Source organism: Chiloscyllium plagiosum, chromosome 11, assembly GCF_004010195.1.
Source record: "Chiloscyllium plagiosum isolate BGI_BamShark_2017 chromosome 11, ASM401019v2, whole genome shotgun sequence".
Lineage (NCBI taxonomy): Eukaryota > Metazoa > Chordata > Chondrichthyes > Orectolobiformes > Hemiscylliidae > Chiloscyllium > Chiloscyllium plagiosum.
In genome coordinates this window covers 72914191-72941423 of record NC_057720.1, presented here as the reverse complement: position 1 = coordinate 72941423, position 27233 = coordinate 72914191, and the positions used below count along the sequence as shown (strand labels likewise).

Here is a 27233-nt window from a genome sequence, read left to right as displayed (position 1 = left end):
TTGTGAGTGCATGAGAGAGATTGTGTATATGTGTGTGAATGTGTTAGACTGAGACAGAGAGAGTGTGTGTATGAGAGAGACAATGTGTGAGAGAGTGTGTGTGAGAGACACACTGTGAGAGAGACAGTATGAGAGAGTGTGAGAGTGTGTGTGAGAGACAGTGTATGAGAGACAGTGTGTGAGGAACTGTGTGACAGTATGAGTGTGTATGTGTGTGTGCATGTGAGTGTGTGAGAGACAGTGTACATCTCCTATTAGAATCAATAGAAAATCCACAGATATACTGCCTGGCCTGCTGAACATTTCCAATATTTTCTGTTCTATTTCAGGTTTCTCACATCTCAGTAGTATCTTACTTTGATACTTTTGTAGATATCAATCCCAGAAAAGGTGGAGTTTGAGTGTTTGTAAAGAAACTTTCTTTGACAGCTTGAGGACAGCTCCTCTTGCAAAGCTGCTGGAATGAAATCTTTCAAGATCAAGGAAGGAAACAGCATAGAAAGCATAGGTGCAATCAATCTCCAAACACTGCAAGCAATCAAAATCTCTTGCCTCTAAGTTATTTCTTACGCTCCATCCAAATGGATTCCACTACCCCATTTTATAAGATCTGTCCCTGCTACGGTGTTTATCCCTTCCTTTATGATGGACTGTTTGAATGCCAAATTGGGAAAATGCAGGTCCTGGTAAAACCTGGGATGTCTACTCTTTGAAAACAAAAGCAGCTCTAAGTAAGATAGGCCCGACAGTAGTGTTACTTAAAGTACAAAGGAAAGCACTCCACTTGCTAGCAAACAAAATCTATTGAATTTATTCTTCTGGCAAGTGTGTGTGAACTGCTTTTTGGGGCTGTTTGATGTACTTGCTGGATAGCATGCTTTATCCTCACAGAGATGATAGGGAAGTGGGACCACAGTGACCATCCATGAGCAGCTGTGGGTCATCCACAGGAGTAGGACTGGATTCTACTGTAATCTATGTCTTTAATGGCTCTACATGTACACCACACTCCTTTTACAGATTGACCCTGGGTTCAATGAAGCCTGTGGGATGGTATGCCAAGAGCAACTCCAAGCACAGCGAAAAATAAGGGGTGAACCTGGTAAATCTACCACGTGGGACTACTTGCATTGCCAAACAGCAAAAGCAAGATGCAACAGTCAGGACTGGGCAATCTCACAACCAATGGATCATATCTAAGTTCTGCAGTCCTGTCACATCCACTCATGAATAATGGTCAACAACTCAACAATTAACAGAAAGGGGAGGTTGCACAAAAATCGTCATCCTCAAATGTTGGGGAGCCCAGAGCAGCAGTGCAAAAGATGAGATTGAAGTACTCCTAACCATCTTCAGCCAGTAGTGCCAAGCTGATAATCTATCTTGTCCTCTTCAGAGGTCCCCAGCATCATAGAAGCTAGTCTTCAAACAATTCGAATCACTGCACATAACATCAAGAAACAATTGCAGGCACTTCCACTACAGAGGCTACTGGCCTTGGTAATGTTCTCAAAATGGTATTGTGCTCCAGAACTAGCCCTGCAACTAGCTAAGCTGTTCCAGTACAGTCACAACACTGGCATCTACCAAACATGTGGGAAATTGCCCTAATACATCCCGTACACCAAACGCAGAACAAATTCAATCTGGCAAATTAGCATCCCATCAGTCTACTCTCAATGTCAGTGCTATCAAGCAGCACTTGCTCAGGAATGATTAGCTCATTGATGCTTAGTTTGAGTTCTGTCACTTAGCTCCTGACTTCCTTGCAGCCAATGCAGCCAAATATGGACAAAGGAGCTGAACTTCAGAGAGGACATGTCCTTGACAACAAGGTCGCATTTGATCAAGTATGGAATCAAGAATTTGCAAAACTGCAATCAATAGAAATCAGGGAGAAACTCCTGTTGGTTGGAGTCATATCAAGCACAAAGATGGATGCGACTGTTGGAAGCTATTCCTCTCAGCCCTAGGGCATCTCTGCAAGAGTTTTTCTGGTTAGCCCTAGGCCCAACCATCTTCAGCTGCTTCATCAATTACCATTCCTCCATCATAAGTCAGAGGTCAGGTCCTTTGCTGATGACTACACAATATTCAACACCATTTATAACTCCTTAGTATCCTCAGATAGTGAAGTAGGCTGTGTCCATATGCAGAAAATTCTGGACAATGACCACCTCAAATAAGAAGGAACCTAACCATCATCCTTTGACACTGAACCTCATTACCGTTGTTGAATATACCAGCCGTATAAATACCATGGCTATGAGAGCAGGTCAGGGGCTGTTGTGAGGCAGTCCACCTCCCCAAACCTTGCCCACCTGTTACAAAGCACAGGTCAGGCATATGATAGATAAGTGCAACTCCAACAACATTCAAGAGGCTTGTTACCATCCAGAACAAAGCAACCAGCGTGTCTGGCACCCTGTTCACCATCTTCATCCTTCATTTTCTCCACCACAGGTATACAGTGGTAGCAGTGTACATAACAACAAGATGCACTGTGATAACTCACCAAGACTCCTCCGATAGCAAATCCGTGATGTGTACCAGCTAGAAGAACAAGGAGGATAGATATATATGGCCACCACCAACTTCAAGTTTCCCCAAGCACCACACACCATTCTGCTGTGGAACCGTGTCACTGTTCCTTCACAATGGCTGGGTCAAAATCCTGAAAATCTCTTGCTGTCATTAAGTATCTGTACACCCAAAAGCTGCACCGGTTCCAAAAAGCAGCTCACCACCACCTTTTCCAGGCAATTATGGATCGCGGATTAGCCAGTGATGTCGATATCCTGTGAATGAATGAAGAATAACAAAGGTTGCGACTGCTCTGAGGAGAGCAGTGGCAATGCCTCTGGTTCTGTTAAATATCAGAGATATCGAGTCAGGATTGCAGGGAGTGTCAGCCGTGCCGCGCCCTCAGTCAACTGAGAGACAATTCCAACATGACAATAGCAGAAAGTCCAGCAACTGGACCCATCATCCCAATGTGCATTTACGATCCCATTAATGCGCTGATCTGAGACCACTGCAGCAGAACCCTTCTATCACTTCAACTTCCAGAGAGTGGGAAAGAAACATCCCATCTGACTGCAGGCTAGGGTGCCCAGTGGTTTACCATGTGTTGATACCAAATCTATACTAACCTCCAATTCACTTCCAGATCCAGTGCCCGTCAGATCGACTGCGGGGACTGATGCATCAGGATTATGCTGCTTCTCTTCCACTTCCCCCTCAGGCAGCTGTGGCTCAGCAGGTGACCATTTCTGGATATCTGAAGGCAGGAATTCAGATGGGTAATGTTGGACTGAGGGAATGTGGATGGGGTGGAGAGAAAAAAGGTCCCTGGTCACACACCCAGCAGCAGCTTGCTCATCTAATAGGATGAGCAATGTTATAAGGCAGGAGGAGGCAGTCATCCATAATATTCCCAGCAACATCAGAGCCAGGCCCTGTCACAGCCAGTATCAGGAGGCTGAGAGCCATCTCCCCTGTAGGAATCAGGAAATGCAAGCAGCCTGGTCCCCTACAAACTCTGCGCTGTTCCTTCCCACTGTGTGTCTCCTTGTTCTGAGAGGGTGATGGTCTGCCTGACATAGCTGAATAGCTGGAAATATGTGTAAGCATCAAGATGCTTGTGTGAGACAGTGGTGTGTATGTGACAGTAGGCTGGAGTACCTCCATGTTAGGCATATGGTCTGGGTGTACTGTTAGGTAAATGATGGGTGGAGAGCAGTGTGGGAGGTTGGTGCTCTCATAGAGAGGCGATGTCTTGGGAAGATGTACTCCCAGATGTTGATCCTTCCTACAAGGTTATCAACCACTTGTGGTGCTGTTATCAGGTGTCCAAACTTCAGCAGCTGAGTCTCTTGGCCATGTGCCCTCACTCTCTTAACATGATGGTCCTCGAGGATCACCTGGATCTCCGTAGGAATCTGCAATCTCTCTTTTCACTCACCTGCAGCACTAATGGCTCTGGCATCTCCTCTATCAACCTGGTCATTCTGAATGAGTCGGCACTCATTTTGCAGCATTTTCCATAATGGCAAGCTGTGGCTCCAACTTGCCTTTCAAAACCACAAAGCTAAAGCCAGGCTGCCTGTCCCCCATGATTAGAGTCAAGATTAGAGTGGTGCTGGAAAAGCACAGCAGGTCAAGTAGCATTCGAGGAGCAGAAAAATCGATGTTTCGGGCAAAAGCCCTTCATCAGGAACAAGGTCATTCGGAGGCTGCCTGACCTGCTGTGCTTTTCCAGCACCACTCTAATCTTGACTCTAATTACCAGCATCTTCAGCACCCACTTCTGCCCAGTACCACAGGATTGCTGAGTAACACATTAGCATTACCACCTGCATGCGCTGAGCTCACAGAGCTGCTGTAAATCAGAAGTGACCAGCCTATGGGCCATAGACTGCCATACTGAAATCACAAAGTGAGAGAGTACAGGTGCATTGTACATCACAACAGCTGCACACCCACCACCCCCGCCACAACCTCATCCCCCTCCCACCCCCCCCATCCCCAAAATAAACTGGGGCAAAGTCATTTCTAACTCAGGATTCCTCTCTTGACATCAGACCCGACATTTTGTTGTTTGTGCTATTATTCACTGTTTCAAGTAAAGGTACCTGCAAAGGACATTATTCACCAAGGTCTCAGATTATAAAAGGTGTTGAGGATCCTGTCCTCTCTCTCTTCTTCTGCTAACTTCAAAAAAATGGAAGGGAAAGGAACAGTTGCCACCATAGAGTTGCCCTTGTGAAGTGACTATCACAATCAATACAGCTATTTTCAATCAGTTATCATGGATTCATTGACTGAGGCTGCTTTAAGGCATTATGCTTTGGACAAAAAGGAACATTTTCTCACACACTTTCTATTCTAAAACTATTTTTGATCAAAATACATCATTGTGAACCAGCCAAGTACAAGAACTTATCCATGGTGATGTCTGATGGAAACTAACATTTTTGGGCACATTATTTTTCTTAGCCACTCATGCTCTGACACCTGTAATATATTTCTCTATTACATGTTTCCAAAATACCTCTGTCCAAATTACGCATTTAATTTAAAAAGTCCTCTGCATCATGACGTACCTGTATTAAATGTTAGCATAACTGAGGTACTCAGGGAAGGTAAATGCAATTACATTTGAAGACATTGGGGAAAATGTCGCATGAACAGAAGTCACTTGATCAAATAATTGATGGTGAACCTGGAATTGGATTTGTATTTTAAAAATGAAACAAAACGGAGAAAGATCACACGAGTGTGGCTAAGATATCTCCTCAAAAGGGTCATTGGTGTAAAAGGAGGAGGAGAGAGTTACCTGCAGAGACTCTGAAAGGGACAAATATTTAACCAGTGGGTTAAGGAGAACATTGGTGTACAAGCTACCTCGTCCTTATTGCTAAAGAGCTAAAAATCATTGAAGGAAACCCAAAGAACCTCCATCAGCTCCTGTGCTCCAGGCTGGAGCCATTGAACTGTACTTCCCGGATTGGTTTTCCCACCCTTATATCCATGTCTTGTGCATCTCTGTTTGTGAAAGAGTGAATTTCAGAAAATGTAGTGTTTAAGAGAAAAGGATTGAAGACACCAATTCTTATATCATTTTGTCCATTAGTTATTGAGACTCAGAGTCATACAGCATGGAATCAGACCGTTTGGTCCAACCAGTCCATGCCGACCACAATCCCAAACTCACCCAGTCCCACTGCCTCTACTTGGCCAACATCTCTCCAAACATTACTTATTCATAAACTTATCTTTTAAACATTATGGATAATTTGTTCATAATAAGCATGTATTTTCTTGTGAATTACAGAAACCTAGTCAGTGTTTCCCTTTTACTTAAGTTCATCAGTCAGGTAAATTGGGATCTTTTGATCGGTTGAATAAATATTTTCGTATTTGTGACAACTCTGAGAATACTTGGGCTTAATGTTTAGCACAAATTAAATGGAGAAGTCCCGCTTTTTATGCTTTAAATAGATCATTTGTGCTTTATGATTTTACTGAATGAATCCCACTCTCCCAGGCTCTCTAAAATGAATCTCATTTCTTTAATATATTTCCTTCGACAATATCCTACTGTCTGTATGGTTAAGAATCTTCATTGCTTCATGATGTTTCTTGGATTACCACTAGATTAGATTAGATTACTTACAGTGTGGAAACAGGCCCTTCGGCCCAACAAGTCCACACTGACCCGCCGAAGCGCAACCCACCCAGACCCATTCCCCTACATTTACCCCTTCATCTAACACTATGGGCAATTTAACTTGGCCAATTCACCTAACCTGCACATTTTTGGATTGTGGGAGGAAACCGGAGCACCCGGAGGAAACCCACGCAGACACGGGGAGAACGTGCAAACTCCACACAGTCAGTCGCCTGAGGCGGGAATTGAACCCGGGTCTCTGACGCTGTGAGGCAGCAGTGCTAACCGAAAGAACTACGAATGCTGTAATCAGAAACAAAAACATAAATTGCTGGAAAAGCTGAGCAGGTCTGGCAGCATGAGATAGCCTACTAATCCTAGGCTTTTGTTTAAACTGGATACAGATTGCTGCATGATAAGCAACAAGTTACACTGTTATGAAAGACCTTACTGGAGCAATCAGGGAGATTTTGCTGTTAGACCTTACTGCTTCAAGATCCTTCCCTGTCCAAGTGAGTATGGTATGATTGGATGGTGCTTTATACCCTCCTCATTATTAACCATTTCAGACCCTTACCCTTTTACACAACAGCCAGCATTATTACAGTGGGCTGATTGGCCTTCGTCAGCGCAGTATGTTTCTCTGAATGAAGCACTAGTGTTTGTGCTGACTGGGTAAAGAAGCAACATTTGTGGGACAGAGATGATGCAGAAACAAAGAAGCTGGAAAGTGACACTGGGGTCATGTGTATGATCCCTGAAGTTGGAACGGAATAGAATCAAGCTCGCGATTAGCAGGAGGACCCTGTGCCTCCAGTTTCACTGCAACTTTTCATTCTGAAGTGCTCTTGCATAAAATACATGAGCTTGACTTTAATGTGTTAATGCATGAAATTAAATGAGCACAGGCTTGATTTTGATTTCACTCTGTAATGTGCTCAGTTCACTCATAAAATTAATGATCAGGTTGCAGCATTGTTCACATATCAGGAGGACCAGCTGTGCCTTTGTTTGGAGCAGAGATGAAACCAGATTTTAAATTATGATTAGTGAAAGTTGAGCTTTTCAGTATCTTTTTCTTAGTTTCTTTATTCTTGCCCTTACATCTGGTGATGGGACCCCCAGGTCTCTCTTTCTCTGGCTTTAGAAGGAAGAGAGAGAGAGAAGAGGAGACGAAATGGAATACAAGGCAGGGTCACTTGCATCCCTCACCCCTGTGCTGGGAATAGCCAGGGATATTAATAAACGTCATATTTCACAAAGGAGGTGGAAAGGCAGAAATTGGACCTTGATGCATCCATTTTACAGATGCTAAATATACATATCGGAGAGGACAAATGTATGGCTTAAGACCCACCAAGGAAATTGAGATGCATTGAGTGTAGCACTCAGCTCAATTTTTCAAGAGAGCAAAGCAGCCTGAAGTTCCTTTTAAAAGCAAAAGATTTGATGTGGAGCCATGAATTTATCTTCCCAGTTCCACAGCACTCGCTGCTGTTGGCCCAATATGGTCCCTCACTGTATTTTCCTCTCCTGACATAACTTCAAGTGTGTGTCTGACATTCAATCTATGGGGAGGAGTGACAGAACAGGCAATTGACTGACGATTGCCATCGAGGCTCGATGGAACAATTGTGGACCCACGTCAGGCCTCCCAGGAGAGAGGCGCACAATATACTCAGAACCAATTTCAGACGAGATAGAAACAGGCTCAGCCAGTCAGTGATTCAGAACAAGGAGGCATTGATATGGCATTAAGTGCATTTCAGCCACAAGTACTGAGTGGATTAACATCTTGGTCTCCTCCGGGCTCTGCACCATTACAGCTGCCAGTCTTCAACCAATCAGGTTCACTCCAAACATGATATCAAGAAACAGTTGAAAATGCTGGACACTGCAAAGGCTGTGGACCCTGACAACGTTCCAACAATATTACAGAAGACTTGCACTCCAGATCTAGCCAAATCCCTAATAAAGCTGGAAAATTGCCCAACTATGTCCTGTCCAAAAAGAGCAAAACAAACTCAATTATCCAATTACCACCCTAGCAGTCTACTGCTGTTATCAGGAAAGTGATGGAAAGGATTGTCAATGGGTGATAACAAGCAAAGGAATAACCTGCTCACTGACTCCCAGTTTAGATTCCTTCAGGGCCAATTAGCTCCTCATCTCATTACGGCTTTGGTCCAAACATAGACAAAAGAGCTGAACTCCAGAGGTGAAGTGAAAATGTTTGCTTTTGATATCAAAGCACCCTGTTCAATTGTGTATAGAGCTGAACAAAACTGGAGTCAACAGAAACTGAAAGAACTGCGGATGCTGTAAATCAGAAACAAAAACAGAAGTTGCTGGAAGAGCTCAGCAGGTCTGGCAGCATCCATGGAGAGAAATCAGAGTTAACGTTTCAGGTCTGGTGACCCTTCCTCTGAAGAAGACCTCTGAGAAAGGGTCACCAGACCCGAAACATTAACTCTGATTTCTCTCCATGGATGCTGCCATTGCTGAGCTTTTCCAGGAACCTCTGTTTTTGGAGTCAATAGATATCTGGAGAAACATTCTCTGGAGAATTTTGGAGTCATTCTCAGTGCAGAGAAAGAGGGCTGTGCCTGTTGGAGGTCAATCACCTCAAGAGAGCAGCCACCCAGCCTGCCTTGTCATGGCTGAATTCTTCACAATCAACAAAAGAGCCCAGTTGCTTGGCACCACATCCACAAACATTCACTCCATCCGCCACTGATGCACAATGACAATAGTCTACATGATATATGGTAAAACGTCACCAAACCTCTTCAAAACATACCTACAAAACCCACAGATTATACCATTTAGTAGGACAAGGCAAACTGACACATGGGAACATCACCACCAGATGCAAGATACACACCCACCCCTAGCCACACACTGTCCTGAAATAGAACTATATTGTCATTTCTTCACTGGCGCTGGGTCAAAATTGTGGCTCTCCCTCCATAGCAGCACACTGGGCAGCTGATCAGCACCTTCTCCAGGCCAATAGGGATGGGAAGCAAATGCTTGCTTGGTCAACAACACCCACCTTCCAGAAGCAACAACAAAAAACAGACGATATGAAGTGAAAAGCAGAAGCAGCCTTTTGCATGGTGTATGGTAAAGCTGCTTCCTATTGCAATGTTGACAGCAGTCAATCACAATGCACAGACCTGTCAGCAGATTATGATGTGTTGTTTGCTGAACAGCTTCATCATTTTCTCACAGTGTCCTAACAGCAGACCGTGTGTGCTTGCAATTTTTATTTTTCAGAAAAATTTCAATTTTTATGTCCAAAACATTGTTGACGACATCAAATCAGTAATATTCCACTGCAGCAATAAGGGGCACTTGACTGTTAATTCCCTTATCTCCCTGGTCAATTATTGTGCAACATGCATGCAGCATATTAGCACTCAAAATAAAATCTCTTCATGGAGCAATTTTGTCACAACTAAAAACACAGCAAATGAGCACCATATTTTACTCCTTACAGATTTGGCTCCTATTTCACATTGGCTGCCACATCAATGCCAACAATATTTAGACCATACACTACTGATCTTTGTTTTAAAGGTGGCTGAAGTGAACAGCAGAAAATTCACCCTTTACCAAAGTAATGCTTACCCTTGATGACTATGGAGTCTGGAATATGAGTTGCCTTTTACCTAGCTCTTTTGAGCCACCGTTGAAGATCGGAATACGGAGGGAATGTGTGTCTAAGAGAGTTCCTCCATTCCTCCTTTTCGCATCCAATTTCGCATTTCACACTCAATCCTCCTCATACTCAACTCTCTCCTATGCTTCCCTACCTCTAAGTCATCAGAAAACTCATCTAATTTTATAGAGGGCTGTTGATTCATATCTCCAGCTAGGTCTTCCCAGTGAGGCAGTTTGGCCTCTTCATCTCATCAGCGATTGCCTTGTTCAAGCCTCTGCTGCTTTTGCCTGATTTCTTTATGATCCCTTTGACAAACTTCACTGTCGCCTCAATCTTTGTGTTTGATTGCTACAGCGTGAGATGACGCCTGGTCACAGAGTCATAAAGGCATAGAGATGTACAGCACGGAAACAGATCCTTCGGTCCAACCCGTCCACACCGACCGACAGATATCCCAACACAATCTAGTCCCATCTGCCAGCACCCAGCCCATATCCCTCCAAACCCTTCCTATTCATATACCCATCCAGATGCCTTTTAAATGTTGCAATTGCACTAGCCTCCACCACTTCCTCTGGCAGCTCATTCCATACATGTACCACCCTCTGTGTGAAAACGTTGCCCCTTAGGTCTCTTTTATACCTTTCCCCTCTCACCCTAAACCAATGCCCTCTAGTTCTGCTCTCCCCGACCCCAGGGAAAAGACTTTGCCTATTTACCCTATCCATGCCCCTCATAATTTTGTAAACCTCTATAACATCACCTCTCAGCCTCTGACGCTCCAGGGAAAACAGCCCCAGCCAATTCAACCTCTCCCTATTGCTCAAATCCTCCAACCCTGGTAACGGGCTTGTAAATCTTTTCTGAACCCTTTGAAATTTCACAACATTTTTCCAATAGGAAGGAGACCAGAATTGCACGCAATATTCCAACAGTGGCCTAACCAATGTCCTGTACAGCGGCAAATGTTAAGTTTCCTCATCTTTTATGAAGCAGCTTCACTTGTGAATTGTGGGCGCTTGTCACTCACCACAATGTCTGGAATGACCAGCCAACATCAAAACTACCAAGGAGATTCAGGCATTCGAAACTCACACTGATCGCTGTTATGTCAGCTGTTCTAACACTCGGTCAGAAAAGTTGTCAATAGTGACAGTTTCTGCAAAAGAAAAGAGATCTACTCCATTGTCATCGCTGTTTTTCCAAGTTGTTATGAGTCATAAGTGACTCTTTATCCTGCTTAGCTCTGTATTCATTTTAAGCCCTGCATTGACAAATGTGGTCCTTAATGCCATTGGCCAGTAGCACACTACTCTAACTTTCTCAGGCTAGAGTCTTTTAGAGCTTGCGTGGATGAGTTTCAGCATCTCTTTTTTTCAACACCTTGCACAATCTTGAGTTTCCCCTTCATTTCTCTGTGGCCTTGATGCTTTCAGGCCATCACTGCATCATCTCCTCCTGCAGCATTTGGAAATGTGCATCGTGTTGTGTAGCTGTTTAATTTGATCATGACAGTGGTGTCCTACACTCAATGTTTCTGCTGGGTTAATTACTTCCAGAGCACATTACGTTGTTGCTCCTTGATGAATCAGAAAGATTTTCAAACACCATCTTCACATCTTCTAAATTCTGTATAGAGAGTGCTGCTCTTGACAGCATGCCAGCTCTTTAAAGTGGTTTGTGGTCGGACTTCATCAACACTTTGCCTCTTCCAAATGGGAATCGATCAAAATTCTCATAAGCCAAGGCAATAGCCAGGCACTCTTTCTCAGTCTGAATGGAAGGCCTGAGTTTGCATTAAATGCAGCTGTCAGTTCTTGCTGCATCCAGATTTCTCCATGTCCTACCTAGCTGTCATCATGTTGTTGGGTAGCTTCATCAGCACTGCCATTTGTTTCAATAATCATTCAATACTAGTGAAAGCTGCTGTGTGTACTGTGTCCCAAACCACTGCCTGTGCTTCATAATGAGATTAGGTAGAAGCTCATATTTGAATGACAACTTAGATGAGAACTTTGTGAAATAGTTCACAAACCCAACAAATTGTCGCCCTGCTTTCACACTTGGGGGTCAGTTAGCCAGCTGGTGGCTACTTATGTAATACAGAGTGATGCCAACAGCATGTATTACGTTCATGTCCTGACTAAGGTTACCATGAAGTCCCCGCCATACCAACCTCAGCACAGCACAGACCTCCAGTTTAAACTTCTTCAATAATGAGGGAGCATCCTATGATCGTCTGGAGCTTGCACTTTCATTTTTCACATCGGTTGGTTCGTGGATCTCGGCTACAGATCTCACCTTGGCAGGGCCAAGCCAAAGGCCTTCATGTAATGAAATGTCAGAATCAGGTGAACTTCATTTACAGTTAAAACAAACTGAGTATGAGGACAGAAAGAAAAAAAGTACTGGAGATGGACTTCCCAAAGGGGAAAGCAAATAAGAAAAGGGAAATGGCTATGGGGATGAAAAGGCAAGAAATGGAAATGAGACTAGAATCAGAAGTGCAAGAGAAAGATAACTCAAGGGAACGTGACTATATACTTAGAATGATGCAGTTGTAACAGGAGATGTTAGATGCTGATGCAGGCTGGTGGTTAATCTCAGATTGGTGAAGATCTATAAGGAAATGTTTAACTTTTCACAGTCCTAGGAAAATTTGCAAAAGAGGGAGGCATTGTTCATGTAATTTGTGAAAATCAAACTTTGGTCTGAAAGTCAGGTAAATTAGTGTGTACCTTAAAGAAACATTAGCATTTGGTATAAATCTAGGATTTGTGACCTCAACATATGGTGTGCTACCACAACAGATTGTACCAGATCACTGCCTTTCATTGTGCTGTCTGAGCTGATACTCTCTGAGAACACTGGAAATGCCAAGTATCATGCACAACCATCCGAATTGCCTGAATGTCACCCAAAATGTAGTTAGATTCCTGGTGTTTCCAGGCAGCTTCACCTGCCAGTAGCCATCCTTCACGCCAACGGTAGTAATAGACCTTTGCTTTTGCAACTTCTGGCAAAATGTTTACAATGGTTGGTCTGGGGAGTGTGATTTCTTCAAAGCTTAACTGAGATCCTTTAGATCTAACATTCTTCAGATCACTGTCAAAGTGCTGCTTTCAGATATGTGGCCACGTGACCTAGAAATGAGCCCTGGATCATGATCTTCGGTATTCCACAAATTCCAGCCTATGATAGGGAAAGAGATTCACGGTTACAAGACAGCCAATTCTGTTATAAATGGCATTGTGGGAACTAAATTGTCATGTATTGTCCCTCTGTTTGAGGATTGTCTGTGAGCAATGAAATGTCACTGGCAGACCTGAGCTCTGTATTCAGCTGTGAGTGGGAGCTGGCCAAGGAAGCATGATGCATGCACGCAGAGGCCCAGTCTTTTAGTGGGTTACATCTTAAACTAAGGAACAAGAAACCAGTAGGTGCAATCTCTCCCATCATTGCAAGTTATAATGCAAAGCTGTATGGCTATTCAAAAGCAGCTTGTCACACCTGCTTTCGGGCAAGGAACTCAAGAAGATTTGAGAGCAGAGCAACATTGATTCCGTAGAATAGCGGACTGGCTTTTGGAAATGACCTCACACACATTAGAATTTAGGCTGCTTACGAGTCAAATCTGCTCTCAATTTCTTCAGTTCCTTGTTGGTTTTGTGTGTTCATGCATATCCAGAAGTGTTTTGCATGCTAGAGAAACATTAGTAATCGTGCATACGAACTTTGGCTCAACTTGCAATTTTAGATCACTAACTTAATCTAGTTAATTATAATGCGAGGGATTTTGCAAAGATTGACAAATAAGCTCAGATGACAGGTTTTGGGTCCCCAAGGGAGAGGGGTGTGTCAGATCATGGTTACATGAAAGGGAGTCGGGGGAAAAAAAGAGATGAGGTGGTGTGTGGTAAGCAAGGAGGGATGTCAGTTTAATAGTTACTCCAGATTTAGATTTGGTTTTTAATAGTCTAAAGATTCCTGAGTAACTAACGACTTAACTGCAAAGGAACCCTCTGAAATCTGATCTAAGTAGATACCTTTGAAGGATTACAGGTACAGCTGAACTGTCCAATGGAATCTTCAATTTCCCAGGCAATTCCCTTGCAGTCTGCTACATCAGGGGTTCAAGGGGGTGCCCCTGCTCAGCTCCCATGTAAGCTGCAGAAAGCATTATCTCAATTTTGCCTTTCCTGGCAATATTTAAAGTTATGGAAATAAAACCACAATACTTGCAAAGCAAATTCTTAAGAGACATTGAAATGCCATTCGAGAAAAGGAGATAGCAGTCATTGGATAAATAACAAGACTGGAAACCTTAATGCCGCAAAAGGAATGAGCATTTTACAAACAAGCATTTTTAATAATTCCTGAAATGCCTCTGTCACAATGATAGTATCAAGATGATACATCTCACAAACCTCTGTCTGTTTCAATGTAGTGAAGTATAATTGATGGGAGCCAGATACTTCGCAATTGTAAGTTTTGTGCATAGTTATTCCTATCCCTTGCGATTTTAAGTCAATTTGAAGATTGCACACCAGTAAAAATTATAAATGCTCCATCAGAAAAAGTGGCCTTGTGGGGCAAGATGGTTTTCCTGGTTCCACATTTTACGCTCCTAACGTTTTGAAAATCCATCAAAATGTCACTGTCAATTGCTGTTCTAAAGTTCTGTTAGTGCACTGTGAGTTCAGTTTTTTCTGAATCTTTTCAAAGATGAATTCTGAACACAACTCAACTAAAATTTCTTTCACAGAATGAATCCAGCTCTGATTGCAAAACTATTTCGCTGCATTTAGGAAATGGTCAGTTCCATGTGTATGCTTAGAAACCTTTTTATTTACATATTTCCACTGTCAAGCTGGGTTATCAACTTTCATGATGCCAGTTAAATTCTCAACAATCTGAAGGTCTGTCATCTTCGATACTTTGTTCTTTTTTTATTATGGAAGGGTCTTGAATTAGATTTGCACAAAGACAAAAGCATATTCAGACATGATAAAGTCACAGCAAGAGATGTCGGTTAAGATTTTTAATACATCAAAATATCATCTTGGAGGCCCACCATCTCCAAAAATAAAGAATAACTTTGTTTTGCATTCTATTACTAAATTTAAACCTGCAATACTCATTAGAATGGCAAAGAATCAAACTAAAAAGAGTTGTTCTAACTTCATGTGAACAGTGTAATGCTGCTCATTTTGAAATTTTAACCTGGTTTTCCAAGCCAGCTTTCAAACACAAGACACGTTATTTATTATCTAATTTACTCTTAACTCTACTACCTAACAAATGTTGTGTGTCCAATGTGATTTTGAAGTCATGCATAATTCAATGTGTAATTGACTCCATAAAATGGCACAGTATACCTTATACGAGTGAGCTACCATGAACTACATATTGGAAAATGTGTTCTGCCCTTACAGTTCATGAGCAAGTAAGCATAAAAGGAGATAATTTTGATTTTTGCAAATGGATTACTCATGAAAGCCAATTTTTGTGTCAACTATTAACTCTGTGTTACCTTGTAACTCCCTCAGTACACCCTAGCCACTACAGAGACTCTGCATAAGCATTGACAAAATTCCATGCTTCATAATAAATACTGATTAGATACTAGATATAACTCCTTTTTCTTTTGGTCCCTGGCTTCTGCAGTGTTGATTTGGGCAGGACGGAAATTTGATATAGCTTTGTTAACCAGATCATCCTGAAGCTCTGTATGTTTCTTCTTACGCTCTAGAAGAGACTTAAGTGGATATTTTTCAACAAAGCAACTTTGCAATGTGTCATTACCTGGCAGATCTTTCATTATTATTGCCTCAGTAATACTGAAACCTGCTTCTACAAATTCATCAGGACTCTAGCACTTTTAGAAAACAATGAAACATATATATTCACACGAACAAGTTGATAAAGGGACCAAAGGCTGCTATAGTTCCACTTTTAAATTCAATATTCGAGCTTCTGACACTAGTTTCCTCTTAAATGCTGTTTGGCCATATAGGCTATTAGTGTCAGAGACCAAGGGTCATCTGACACGAAACGTTAACTTTGATTTCTCTTCACAGATGCTGCCAGACCCGCAGAGCTTTACCAGCATTTCTGTTTTTGTTTCTGATTTACACCATCCATGGTTCTTTCAGTTTTTTTCATTCATTTACCAGTTCCCTAAGAGCAAGTTCCCAAAATGTTCCTTTGCCAGGTACCAGAAACGGTTATGCACGTGGGTACAGCTTGTGCTGCATCTGCCACTGTATGTGAAGTTTCTCCAATCAATAACACAGCTGATGTGTATCTGTCAACCTTTGTCAGTATTAGTTTTTACCTGTGCAAAGTGATATTACTTATGATCCGAGGCTTGGAGAACCATCCCATCAAGAATGAGGTGGTGATGGTAGTCATTGAAGAGCAGCAGAGCAAAACAAAGCTATTGAGTTAGGTGCCCGTTTAAGTCTCCATACACCAACATGAGTGGTCATGTAATTCTCCAGCCAAATGCACCGTCTTCTCCTCCCATGGGGTAGAAATAGATTCCTCACCCTATCAACCCCCCAACTCCCACTAACCTGTGGACGGATGGATATGAAGGCAAAGCACCAAGTTTGAGCCAGATTGAGGTCCTTATCATGATGCCATGGCAAAAGTCAGAATGAGTTCAATGGACTCATTGCATCAGATGCTGAAGGCAATTAATTTGAGAGTTCTAAACCACTTTTATTGGGTTAGGGGTATCTTTGTGCAATGAATTCATTCAATAACCTGTTCCACATTAAGTTAATATGAAGATTTAGTGCTATGTTCCTTGTTATATTTCAGAATGTTGACCACCTGCATCTGCACTGATGGTTACCAATGGTCGTGCCTTCCTCAGTCCTGGAATCTGTTGGTCCACTCTCTGTTTGAAGGAACAACACTTCTCTCTGATGTTGACCTTTACAGCTGCTTCCATTCACATTTGCTCAGTTAGAGAGAATCTCTCTCTCTCTCTCGCTCTCCCTATCCCTGGAAAAGCTCATTGCAGTCAAGCACTTCAGGGAGCAGCCCTTTGCACATCTCCTCTCCATCGCTGCCATTGCTGCAGCCTGAAAGGTCTACATGCTGGTGAGGTCCTTCAAACCCATTCTATGGTGTGTTGAATTGACGTGTCATCCTAGCTGGCCTTGCTAATGGATCAGAGAGCCCAGTGGGGAGATGTTGGTTCACTTCCTCTGGGAAGAGTCTTGGTATACCTGCCCAGATGGAATTCAGACTCCCAACGAGAAGAGATCCTCATCATTCCAGCACGGATTGAAGTAATTCCATAAGGTTCTGCTGAAGATGGGTATGAAATGTTTCCTGATTTCAAGGGCAGCTGGTCGAATTTCCGATTTGCTGTTTATCAGGAGCAACGTTCTTTAGAATTTCGGTGCCTAGTGTTTCAGCTATTGTATGAGATGTGAGGGTGCAGTTTGGTTTTAATATTTTTCATTTCAAATCCTATGCAAGATGCCTCAATGGTATTGAAATGCGAGAATCTCACTGTGGAGTTCCTGCTGAAATTGTATTTTGTTTAAGTTATTCTCAGTTAACTGTTTTAATTTATTAAACCGGTGAATTGCTTTCAAACGTTGGCTGCTGCTCTGACATAATTAAGCTGTTTTTGTGCAGGTTGATAAAGCAGCTATTTGCATATGATTGTTCCTTAAAAAAACACTTATAGTACACGGCTTCCCCTTTTGTATTTCATTAGATTGTTGACATGAGCCTTCTGCATCATTTTACATTTGGAAGAAAGCAGCAACAAATTCACAGCTAAGAGTGACGTGTTACTATAGATGAAAGAAGTTCTATTTTTGTTGTCAAAACCTTTCACATATTGATTCTTAATATTATTTTAATAACAATATAACCTTATGTAATAGGAAGGAACGTATACAATATTCATATTCAGGGCAGCATGGTGGCTCAGTGGTTAGCAAGAGTTTCCTGGACACGGGTTTGATTCCATGCCCGACTATTTGCCTGCATGAAGTTTGAATATTCTCCCTATGTCTGTGTGGGTTTCCTCTGGGTGCTTCAGTTCCTCTCAGAGGTCAACAACGTGCAGGTTAGGTGGATTAGCCACGCTACATTGCCCATAGTGTCCGGGGATGTACAGGCTGGGTGGATTTGCCATGGGAAATGCAGGGTTACAGGGATGGGTTGGGTCTGGGTGGGATGTTCTTCAGAGGTTCAGTATAGACTTGATGGGCTGAGTTGCCTGCTTCCACACTTTAGGGATTCTATGATCCAAAAAAGTTGTGTGTTCACAGTTTTTATTGTTATCAAGTAAGTTCGACTGTTTGGTTTCCATGCAAGGGAACACAAATACTAAAAACTGGACAAGAGTATGTGTATTGAAGGCTAAATCCATTCTAAGTAATTGTGGATAAACTGGAAGGTTGCCAAGAAGGATCTTTTCTCAGTCTTTCTGTAGCTAACCAACCCAAACATTGATATTTTAAAATGTTAAATTAGCTCTGTGTTCATACGTGATTGCACCAAATATGATATTGAACAAACTGGATTTGTAATTCAATTTACTACTGTCTAATGGTCTACTGACCAACTTTCACTTTTCTTTTAGCTTCTGCGTATTTTTTGCTTTCACTAAACATCAATCACTCTCAAACTGCCTTGGAGTCGCCAGCACATTTCCTTCCAGACTACTTCATATGGCACATATGACATATAACATTAGCAATGTAATAGCAAAATGCTTTTTTAGGGAGCTTTATTGCTGTGAGGATATGGATCCATTCACACCAGTTGATCTTCTAGGAATATTGCTACACAGTGGTTTTTCCTAAGGCATAGAGTCAGAGAACCATTGAGTCACAGAAGGAGGCCATTTGTTTCATTGTGTCTACACTGGCTCTCTGCAGAGCAATCCAGTCAGCTCCAATCACCCACTCTATCCCGATAGCCCTGCAGGTACTTCAAGAACTCATCCAATTTTCTTGTGAAATAATTAATCATCTCTGTTTCCACCACCCTTGGAGGCAATGAGTTAGCTCATTTTTACTTGACACATAAAAAAGTTGTTTTTCTTGGCATCTGCACCACTTGCTCCAAGATCTGGGTACCCTGATCCTTCTACTACTAGCCTTTCTTTCGCTAAACCTGTAATAATCTTGTAAACTATTAAATCCCCACTCAATGTCTTTTGGTTTAAGCAGAACAACACAGCTTCAAAACAAAAACACTATCTCTGCAGCTATATTTCCTTATTGTTTGCAACAATTCTGGCAAATCTGCTCTTCATCCTCTCAAGGACATGAAACTCCGTCCTTAAGTATGGCAACCAGAACTGAATGCAATATTCTATCTGTAGCTGAACTAGATATTTATAAAGGTTCAGCATCAATTCCATGTTTTGTGCTCTCTATGACTCTACTCAATACCTTTATTTATGAAGATCAAAGTCCCAGATGTCCCTGCACACTTTTTAAAGCTAACTTCTTAATGGGATTATGGTCGGTATGGAATGGTTGGACCAAATAGTCTGTTTCCATGCCGTATGACTATAATTTTATATTCCCAAAATGGAAGACCTTATGTTTCTTTGCATTAAGTTCCATTTGCCATTTCTTTGCCTATTGTTCAAGCCTACCTATATCCTAATTTGTATCATCCTCACTGTCAGTCGACATAATTTGGTACCATTTTGAACTTTTGAACAAATTTTGAACTTTTACATTGCATTCCAAAATTATGAAAAAAAAGACTTATAATCCTAGGAGTAAACTTTGAGGAATGGAACTGTAAAAGCATCTTCTATTTTGCAAAGCAATCGCATAACATGATTCTCTGATTTGCTTTCAGCCACATTTTTCTGTTCTGTAATCCTCCATGCCCCTCAGTTTTCTTAACCAGCCCTTTGTGTGGCACTTTGTCAAATGCTTTCTTAAAATCCACCAAGTCAGCATCCATTGTGCTCTCTTCATCAACCACAACCATTACAACATTATAAACCTCAATTAGTTACATATGATCAATGCATGACTAATGGAGCAATGGCCTTTATTGTACAAAAACTACTTATTTCCAAGCCTGACAATACACAATGATTGGGAATAATCTCATTTCTATCATGATTGTTATCCTTTTCTGCATTTCATAGCATCAACAAGCACTAACATTTGAAATTTAATACAATTATCTGCTGGCCAGCGCACAGAATGCCTGACCAAATTTCACAGCCAGGACATAAACATTAGTGCTGCAAAAGCAAGTATTGCAAAATTGCACACAAAAGTAAAAAGCAACCATTAAATCTAATAGCTGTCAAGGTGTCATTCTCTGGATAGAATATGGTATATATGTACATAGTAGAGTTATTAGCAGCCATGAATTACACAAGTACACACACTCTCCCTACATTATAATTAGGCACAAACAATATGAAGTGAACACAAAAAGCTAATTATTTAATTGGCATCCAAAAGTTATTCAGATTTGTAGCCCAATCCAGTTCAATGTAAAATGTTTGTTTCGCCTGGCTATCTGCCTTTGTATCATTAGATTAATAAGATCTTGTGCCTCTCCACAAAAGCACACATCAATGGATCATGTACAAGCAATCTTAATCTGGAAACATCTCAGTACAAAGAGAGATATATTACTGAAAGAAGATTCCCCATATATAGGAAACGAGAGTCCACGGTAAGCAAAACAAAAAAAACCTGCAACATTAAATATGAGAAAGAAAACATAAAATGCTGCAAACATGTTGAATTTGGACAGTCCTGCTACACCTGGTTGAGGGTGGCAGTTAACAATTAAATAACCTGCTGAAGGGGATGGTGGCTTCACAAATATTCCTATTCTCAAACATTGGGGGTGGGGGGAGCAAATGAGAAAGTTAAGCTGGAGTACAGGGCGTTTTTCAACAACGTGATGGTTGCGTTCTTGTACAACCCTGTGTTATAGAAAAATCACGCTTTGGAAACAACGCTTAAAGTGTTGGCGATGTAATCGCGTTACAGCCAACAGACATTTTAAAAGTTTGCGCTTTAGAAGCAGCATCTCCAATTCATCAATCGTGTTACAGTGAATTTGCGTTAATGAAACATGCGTTATAGCAGAACGACCTGCCTCCGCATTCATCTTCAGCCAGCAGTGTTATACAGATGATTCATCTTGGCATCCACCAGAGGTCCTCAGAATCAAAAACACCTTGCTTCAGCCAATTCAACTTGTTTCTTGTAAAATCAGGAAATGGCTGAAGACAATGGATCCTGCAAAAGCTATGGAAGCTGACAACATTCTGGCAAAGACTTGTTCTGGAGACCTTTGTGCTGCATTTCCATCTAAGCTGTTCCAGTACAGCTACAACACTCACATTCATCTGACAATGTGAAAAACTGCCCAGTTTTGTCCTGTACACAAAATTCAGGATAAATCCCAACCAATTACCATGCTATCTGTCTACTCTTGATCATCAGTAAAGTGATGGAAGGTGTCATCAAAACTGCTATCAATCTGCATCAACTCAATAATAATTTGCTTGCTAATGCTCAGTTTACATCCTACCAGGCTTCCTCAGCTCCTGACCTCACAGCAACATTGGTTCAAACATGGATGAAAGAGCTGGATTTCAAAGGTGAGGGTGAATGCCTTTGACTTCAAGGCTGTATTTGGCAGAGTTTGGCATCAAGCAGCTGTTGCAAAGGTATAGTCAATGGGAACTAGGGGAAACTTCCTGCAAGTTGGAGTCATACCTCGCACAAAGGAACTTAGGTTTTGGAGGTCAGCCATCTCAGCCACAGGACATCATTGTAGGAGTTTCTCAGAGTAGACTGCTGGACCTAATCATCTTCATCATTGACTTTCCTCCATCATAAAGTCAGAGTGACTCACTTTTGATTACACAATGTTCAGCACTATTTGTGACTTCTTAGTTACTGATGCAGTCATGTATTTTTGAACCAGACAACATTCAGATTTGGGCTAATGAACAGCAAGTAACATTTGTGCCACCCAAGTCCCAGGCAATGACCATCTCCAACAGGTGAGAATCCAGCCATCACTCCTTGACATTCAATACTCAACCATGGTTAGATCCCATATTTTCTGGAGGTTACCATTAACCAGAAATTAAACTGAGACGGTCATATAAATACTTTGGCCACAAGACTCGATCAGAAGCTTGGAATTCTGGGGCAAGTAACTCTCTTAACTCCTCAAAGCCTGACCCAAAAAGTAAAGGCTATATGTAATTTGACTGCTACAGGCAATGTACAGCCAGCAGGAAGGAGTAGTTTGCAGGTCAAGAAATAAGGAGCTAAAGAGGTTCCCAATCATCCAGAGAGGCATAATCTACTTACAAAACTATTGGTAATTCACTGTTGGCCTGTAAACCCACTGTATAGATATGTATACCTGCAAGTCAGACCTGTGTCACCAACATTATGTCTTTTATCCTCACCAATTCTAGCTTGACATCTACAAGTTCACCAGTCTTGCACTGATGAAGGCCACATGATAATTTTGTTTTTCTTTACTGGTGCTTAATTTGCTACTGAGAAACTACAAATGATTCTGAATGCTTGGGCCTTATGTTAATTTTTAGTCAATGTGTTGATGTGAAGTATTAATTTGTAGGCTACATTCTCTTTGAAATGCATATTCAATCGGGATATTTCTGGAATCCAAATTCAATAAACAAAATAGAAGCTGGCACTTAGAAGCAAACGGTGGAAGTTAATGTACCCCCAGTGCCCCCCATTGTGCATTGTGTGACTGGGGGGCATTTAATCAGGTCGAAGAGTGGCAGGTAGGGACACCATGGCCTTCCCAACTTTGCCTGAATTAGGTCCGTGACTGGCAGAGGGAGCACAGATAGAGCCCTTTCTTAGCTGTCAGTTGAGATTTTTAAAGAGGACACTAATACTGATCTGGGTTACAGCAAGGTATCACCAAGATAGAATACCACAAGTATGCCATGGTATGTTGACTTCTGTTTGTGCTCTCCTGGGAGGAGGTGAAGAAAGCACCCCTGTGGCACTCTAGAATATTGCACAGAGACTGAACTTTCAAATGGATTAACACAGACTCTAAACAAACTCAAAATGTTGCTCTTCTGTTCAAGTTTCTTTGAAGTTCAGAAATGTTATTCAGCTATCTCAGGAGAGATTCAATAATTATGCCAACAGAGATTTTGAAGTTGTCACTGAAACTACATTCAAAGATTAAAAACAACTAAAGGAAAATAAATAATTGCATTATATTCCTGCTTCTTCAAAACACTTGATTAGAAACATAAGAAAATGATTTATTTGCATGAAATGAACAAATTTAACAAACATAAGGGACATTTTTGTACTTCTTCAAACTGTATTTAAAACACTTTCAATTAAGAGTGAGTTTATAAATTAGTTAATGCACATACCTCTGATGTTGTGAGTTTTTGTGATTCTGTGCGATAAATACCAATAGGAATGTCCCCTGATGAGGAGCAAAGCTTTTGGTAAAGCCGGCCATATGTTCTGATCCATAGGTCATCCTCTGTGATTTTCATCTGTAAGAGTGTAAGAGATGAGACTGTTCAGCAAACATGGCCATGACATCAAGTTTATAGACTTTGCTGCACTTGTCCCATTGTATTGATTTGTCTGAGTTTAATTACAGTCAAGAATGTGGTTCTGGAAAAGCACAGCAGGCCAGGCAGCATCCAAGAAGCAGGAGGATTCCTGTTGAAGGGCTTATGCCTGAAACATCGATTCTCCTGCTCCGCGGATGCTGCCTGAACTGCTGTGCTTTTCCAGCATCTCACTGCTGACTCTGATTTCCAGCATCTGTAGTCCTCACTTTCTCTGAGTTTAATTACAGACAATGATGGTTTCAGCAGAACCAGAAACTAGGTTAAGGTAAATTAATACATTACCATAATTCAATCACTACACCAATTCAAACTTGAATCTGATTATGCCTTCTACTTCCGCACAGTCAAGAGAGGCATTTTTAGACACGATAATTAAAGACAAACAAGTAGAAGCTTTCCTCCATATTATTTGACCATTCCTAATAAAGTCCTTGACTCTTCTCCAGAGGGTATCTTGGATTTAGTGTCAGCATTGTGTGAATAATGTACAAATGCACAGTAGTTGACAGGCCAGGAACAACTTTCAACTGGACAACTGTGTTTTTTTCTAATAAAATTTGCATGCGTTATTTCATAGCCCTGCAGGAGCTGGTGTAAGGGCTCACTGCACTTTATTGCTGTTGTTCCAGCCCTGGATTTCTCTCTTCATTTTTCCGAAGGCTCACACCGCAGTAATTGCAAAAAGAATAAAGATGGACAAATGTGCCATTTGCTGTAATGCGTCTTTCAGAGATTCAAGATGATTAGCAGACAGACTGACAGATCATCAACCAAATAACTATGATTAGCAACCCAGCTGTTAACTGCTAAGCAGCGCATATATCTCTAGCCATCTCAATCAGCTGCCAGAGTGTATGTGAAGCTAACCATGCTGAGTTTCATCCTGAGGCAGTTCACCCCAGGTATTTGCTTTGATAAAGGGAGCTATTTCAACAAACTTGCAGCAGTGTCTTAACTTTCCAAAGTGTAACAAAACTAAGCAGTTTGATCAGGCTGATGTGGAACAATTTTGTACTAGTTTTAGACCTTACACTTCATCCAGTTTGTATTTAAGTCATTCCAGAGGAGGAGCCAGTGACGTTTGCTATGGGTTTCCAAGAGTATATTTTTTGTTTCCATTGGGCATTCAGTCTTTCCTCAATTTCTTCGGATGAAGAGAATGATGCAAAAATGAGGAGAAGGTCTTGGGAGGTTGACTTTCTAAATGAATTTCTGGACCCAAGTTGGATGGGGCCAAGTAAAGCACGGGCATGGTGATCGACTGGGACAACAAAGTGTCTCCAGAGCATGAGATGTGAGAGATTTTAATTTTCTAATGAACAAATGCTGATTTTGACTCCTGCCTGAAGTAGGTAGGAATCCTGTCATGGGCTGTGGGCAGGAAGTGAACTGGTGAGGGTACGATTGCAGTATTAGACCAGGTGATCACAGAAAAGTAAATAGAAGTCAATGGTGGGGAATGGAAAAATCTGAGAGAATTGGAGACTGGAGCGGTGAATGGTGTAAGGTGGAGAGGGTGCTATGAAAGCAAGGACAGAGAGGTACATGGCTTCCTCAATGAGAGAGTAAGAATGGCGTTTCAGAATTTCTTGGCCCGCAAGAAACTGGTAAAATTCAAAGTTACAAGGTTTCACGTGAGAAGGATGCAGGCAAGTTTGATACTACAGACCAGTATTTCAAGTCTGAGGAAACGTTTGGGAGTTGGGACTAAACCTGACATCACGATGCTGCCTTCATTGAAAACCACTATAGGCAAGTTCTTCCAGGGATTTATGGGCCCTTAAGGCAGGACCTGCCACCCAAGGCAGGAATAGGAATGGGGTGAGTCAACAGCGGGCTGATTAAAAACACCAACCTCTGCATCTCAAAGGCCTAATCTCCCAATGCTCCTGAGACACTCAGCAGCTTTGTTATACACAACCGATACCTACTTTAAGTACCCCTACCTCATCCAAACCTCATACCTCCTCTGTCCCTCAACTCTTAACCCTGACTCCATGATCTGCAGCCGCTCATTTTACTCACTGCAAATAAACAAGCTTTTCTGAGCAGCTTCTAACAATGTGAAGTATGGAGAAAATGATTAAGCAGTTAAATTGCAGCTTGGAGCTGTAAAACCTCCTGAATAAACACCTACCCTAGCAGATGGTCAGACTGTATACATCAATGCAATTGGAAAAATGATACAGTTCCACCTAGTTAACATGCTAAACTTTTCAACAGTTTGAAATGCACTCTATATCACTCTATTGATTAAACAGACCCTTCTAATTCATTTATAGACATTCGGAGTTTTACAATGTGGATCTTTTACTTGTCATTTTGCAGAAGGAACAGTCTGTCAGACACATGGAGCTGAATTTTCCATTTGTTTGACCAAATGTTTTTGATTGAGATTCACAGCAGTCAGTCTAATGTCTGGCTTTTCACACAAATTCTTCTGATCTTTCAGTTATCAATTATGCAACCAGCTACCTCCCATGGACAGGCTGGCTACCACCACGGAAAGCCAGATGCAGCTCACTTAGTGCCTACCGGATACGCCCAAGACAGACCTGCACTCAATCACTGCAGCCATAGGTACACCTCATCAAGAACATGGGAGAGGGTGGTGAGGAATCTCGACCTCACTCCAAATGCCTCTTCCTCTAATGGAGGCAGAGTGGTGCAAGCAGGCATCCATGGAGAAAAAGTGCCATATACAGGACACTGTCAGCAGATCTAGTCCACCTAGGCCCTAAAAGCCCCAGAAACAACCAGCCACGTCTTCCAGTCCAACAGGGCCAACAGCAGAATGGACTCCCTCCATCCCAGCTATAGGATATAGTGGGCAGCAGAGGAAGAAGGCAGTATACTCAGGGCTCATAGATGGCATGGCTGACAAATTATTGGAAAGTTCTTATACTTTTGTAAATATATATATACTTGCTTTCTTAAACAATCTCTTGTCATCTCTTTGTCACTGTTGGAGCGGGTGAAGTCTCATATATTTGACACATGAGCAGCCTCCTCAGACATCCCAAAGCTGAAAGAAGTTGCAATGTGTTTCTCACCTCTCACAAGCAACCAACTCCTTCACTGCAAATATTATCATGAGATGAAACAAATCATTTAACAGTCAGTTACACTTGGATGTGGACATCACTGAAGCGACAAGCAAAGATTGTAATACAAACCATTCAAATGGATGCCAATCTTGTCAGTGAGAGCAGGGAACCAGGAATGATTTCACACATCTCTGGAAGCAAAGGTCTACACTATGTATCAGCTTTTCGAGGAAGTGTACTGCCACCTGGAGGAGGGTGATGGGCATTGGGCAGACCATTTGCCTGCTCTCCCTCATAGTGCAGTGGTCTGCCAAAGAGAAGCTGTACAGAGTGCTGCCTCTCCTGGGTTAAACACTGTTCTTCAGGATGTCCAAGCACTTCAGCAAAATTTAGCAGTCTTTATGACCTGCCCTAATGTGAAGGCTAACTGGGTGACAGAGAAGCAACACAGATTTACTCCCAACCTGCTATTACAAATGACTTTGCTACACAACACCCAGGTATAATGTAGTGATTGAAGCCCTAAACGCCACCTACCCTTAGCATGTTAGTGCCCTGGCTCTCTTCAGTATTGCTTTCTCCTTATCAATAAATAGGGGACCTAGAAAGTGTAGATACTTGTAAGTGAGATTATTCAAAGATTCAAGATCCACCAGCCTCAGAGGAATGTCATAACATTTCTGAACAGGTTAGATTAGATTAGATTACTTA

The 27233-nt window shown here is 41.8% G+C and overlaps 1 protein-coding gene across 2 annotated transcripts in view; it reads right to left on the bottom strand.

The window, feature by feature from the left end:
* kcnt2 (potassium channel, subfamily T, member 2) overlaps nucleotides 1-27233 on the bottom strand; it is a 689705-nt gene that overhangs the window by 136756 nt on the left and 525716 nt on the right. For both annotated transcript variants that reach the window (XM_043699803.1, XM_043699804.1), the window contains one exon: nucleotides 23263-23391. In XM_043699803.1, the coding sequence (XP_043555738.1) occupies nucleotides 23263-23391 (129 nt within the window). The remainder of the gene's footprint in view (nucleotides 1-23262; nucleotides 23392-27233) is intronic.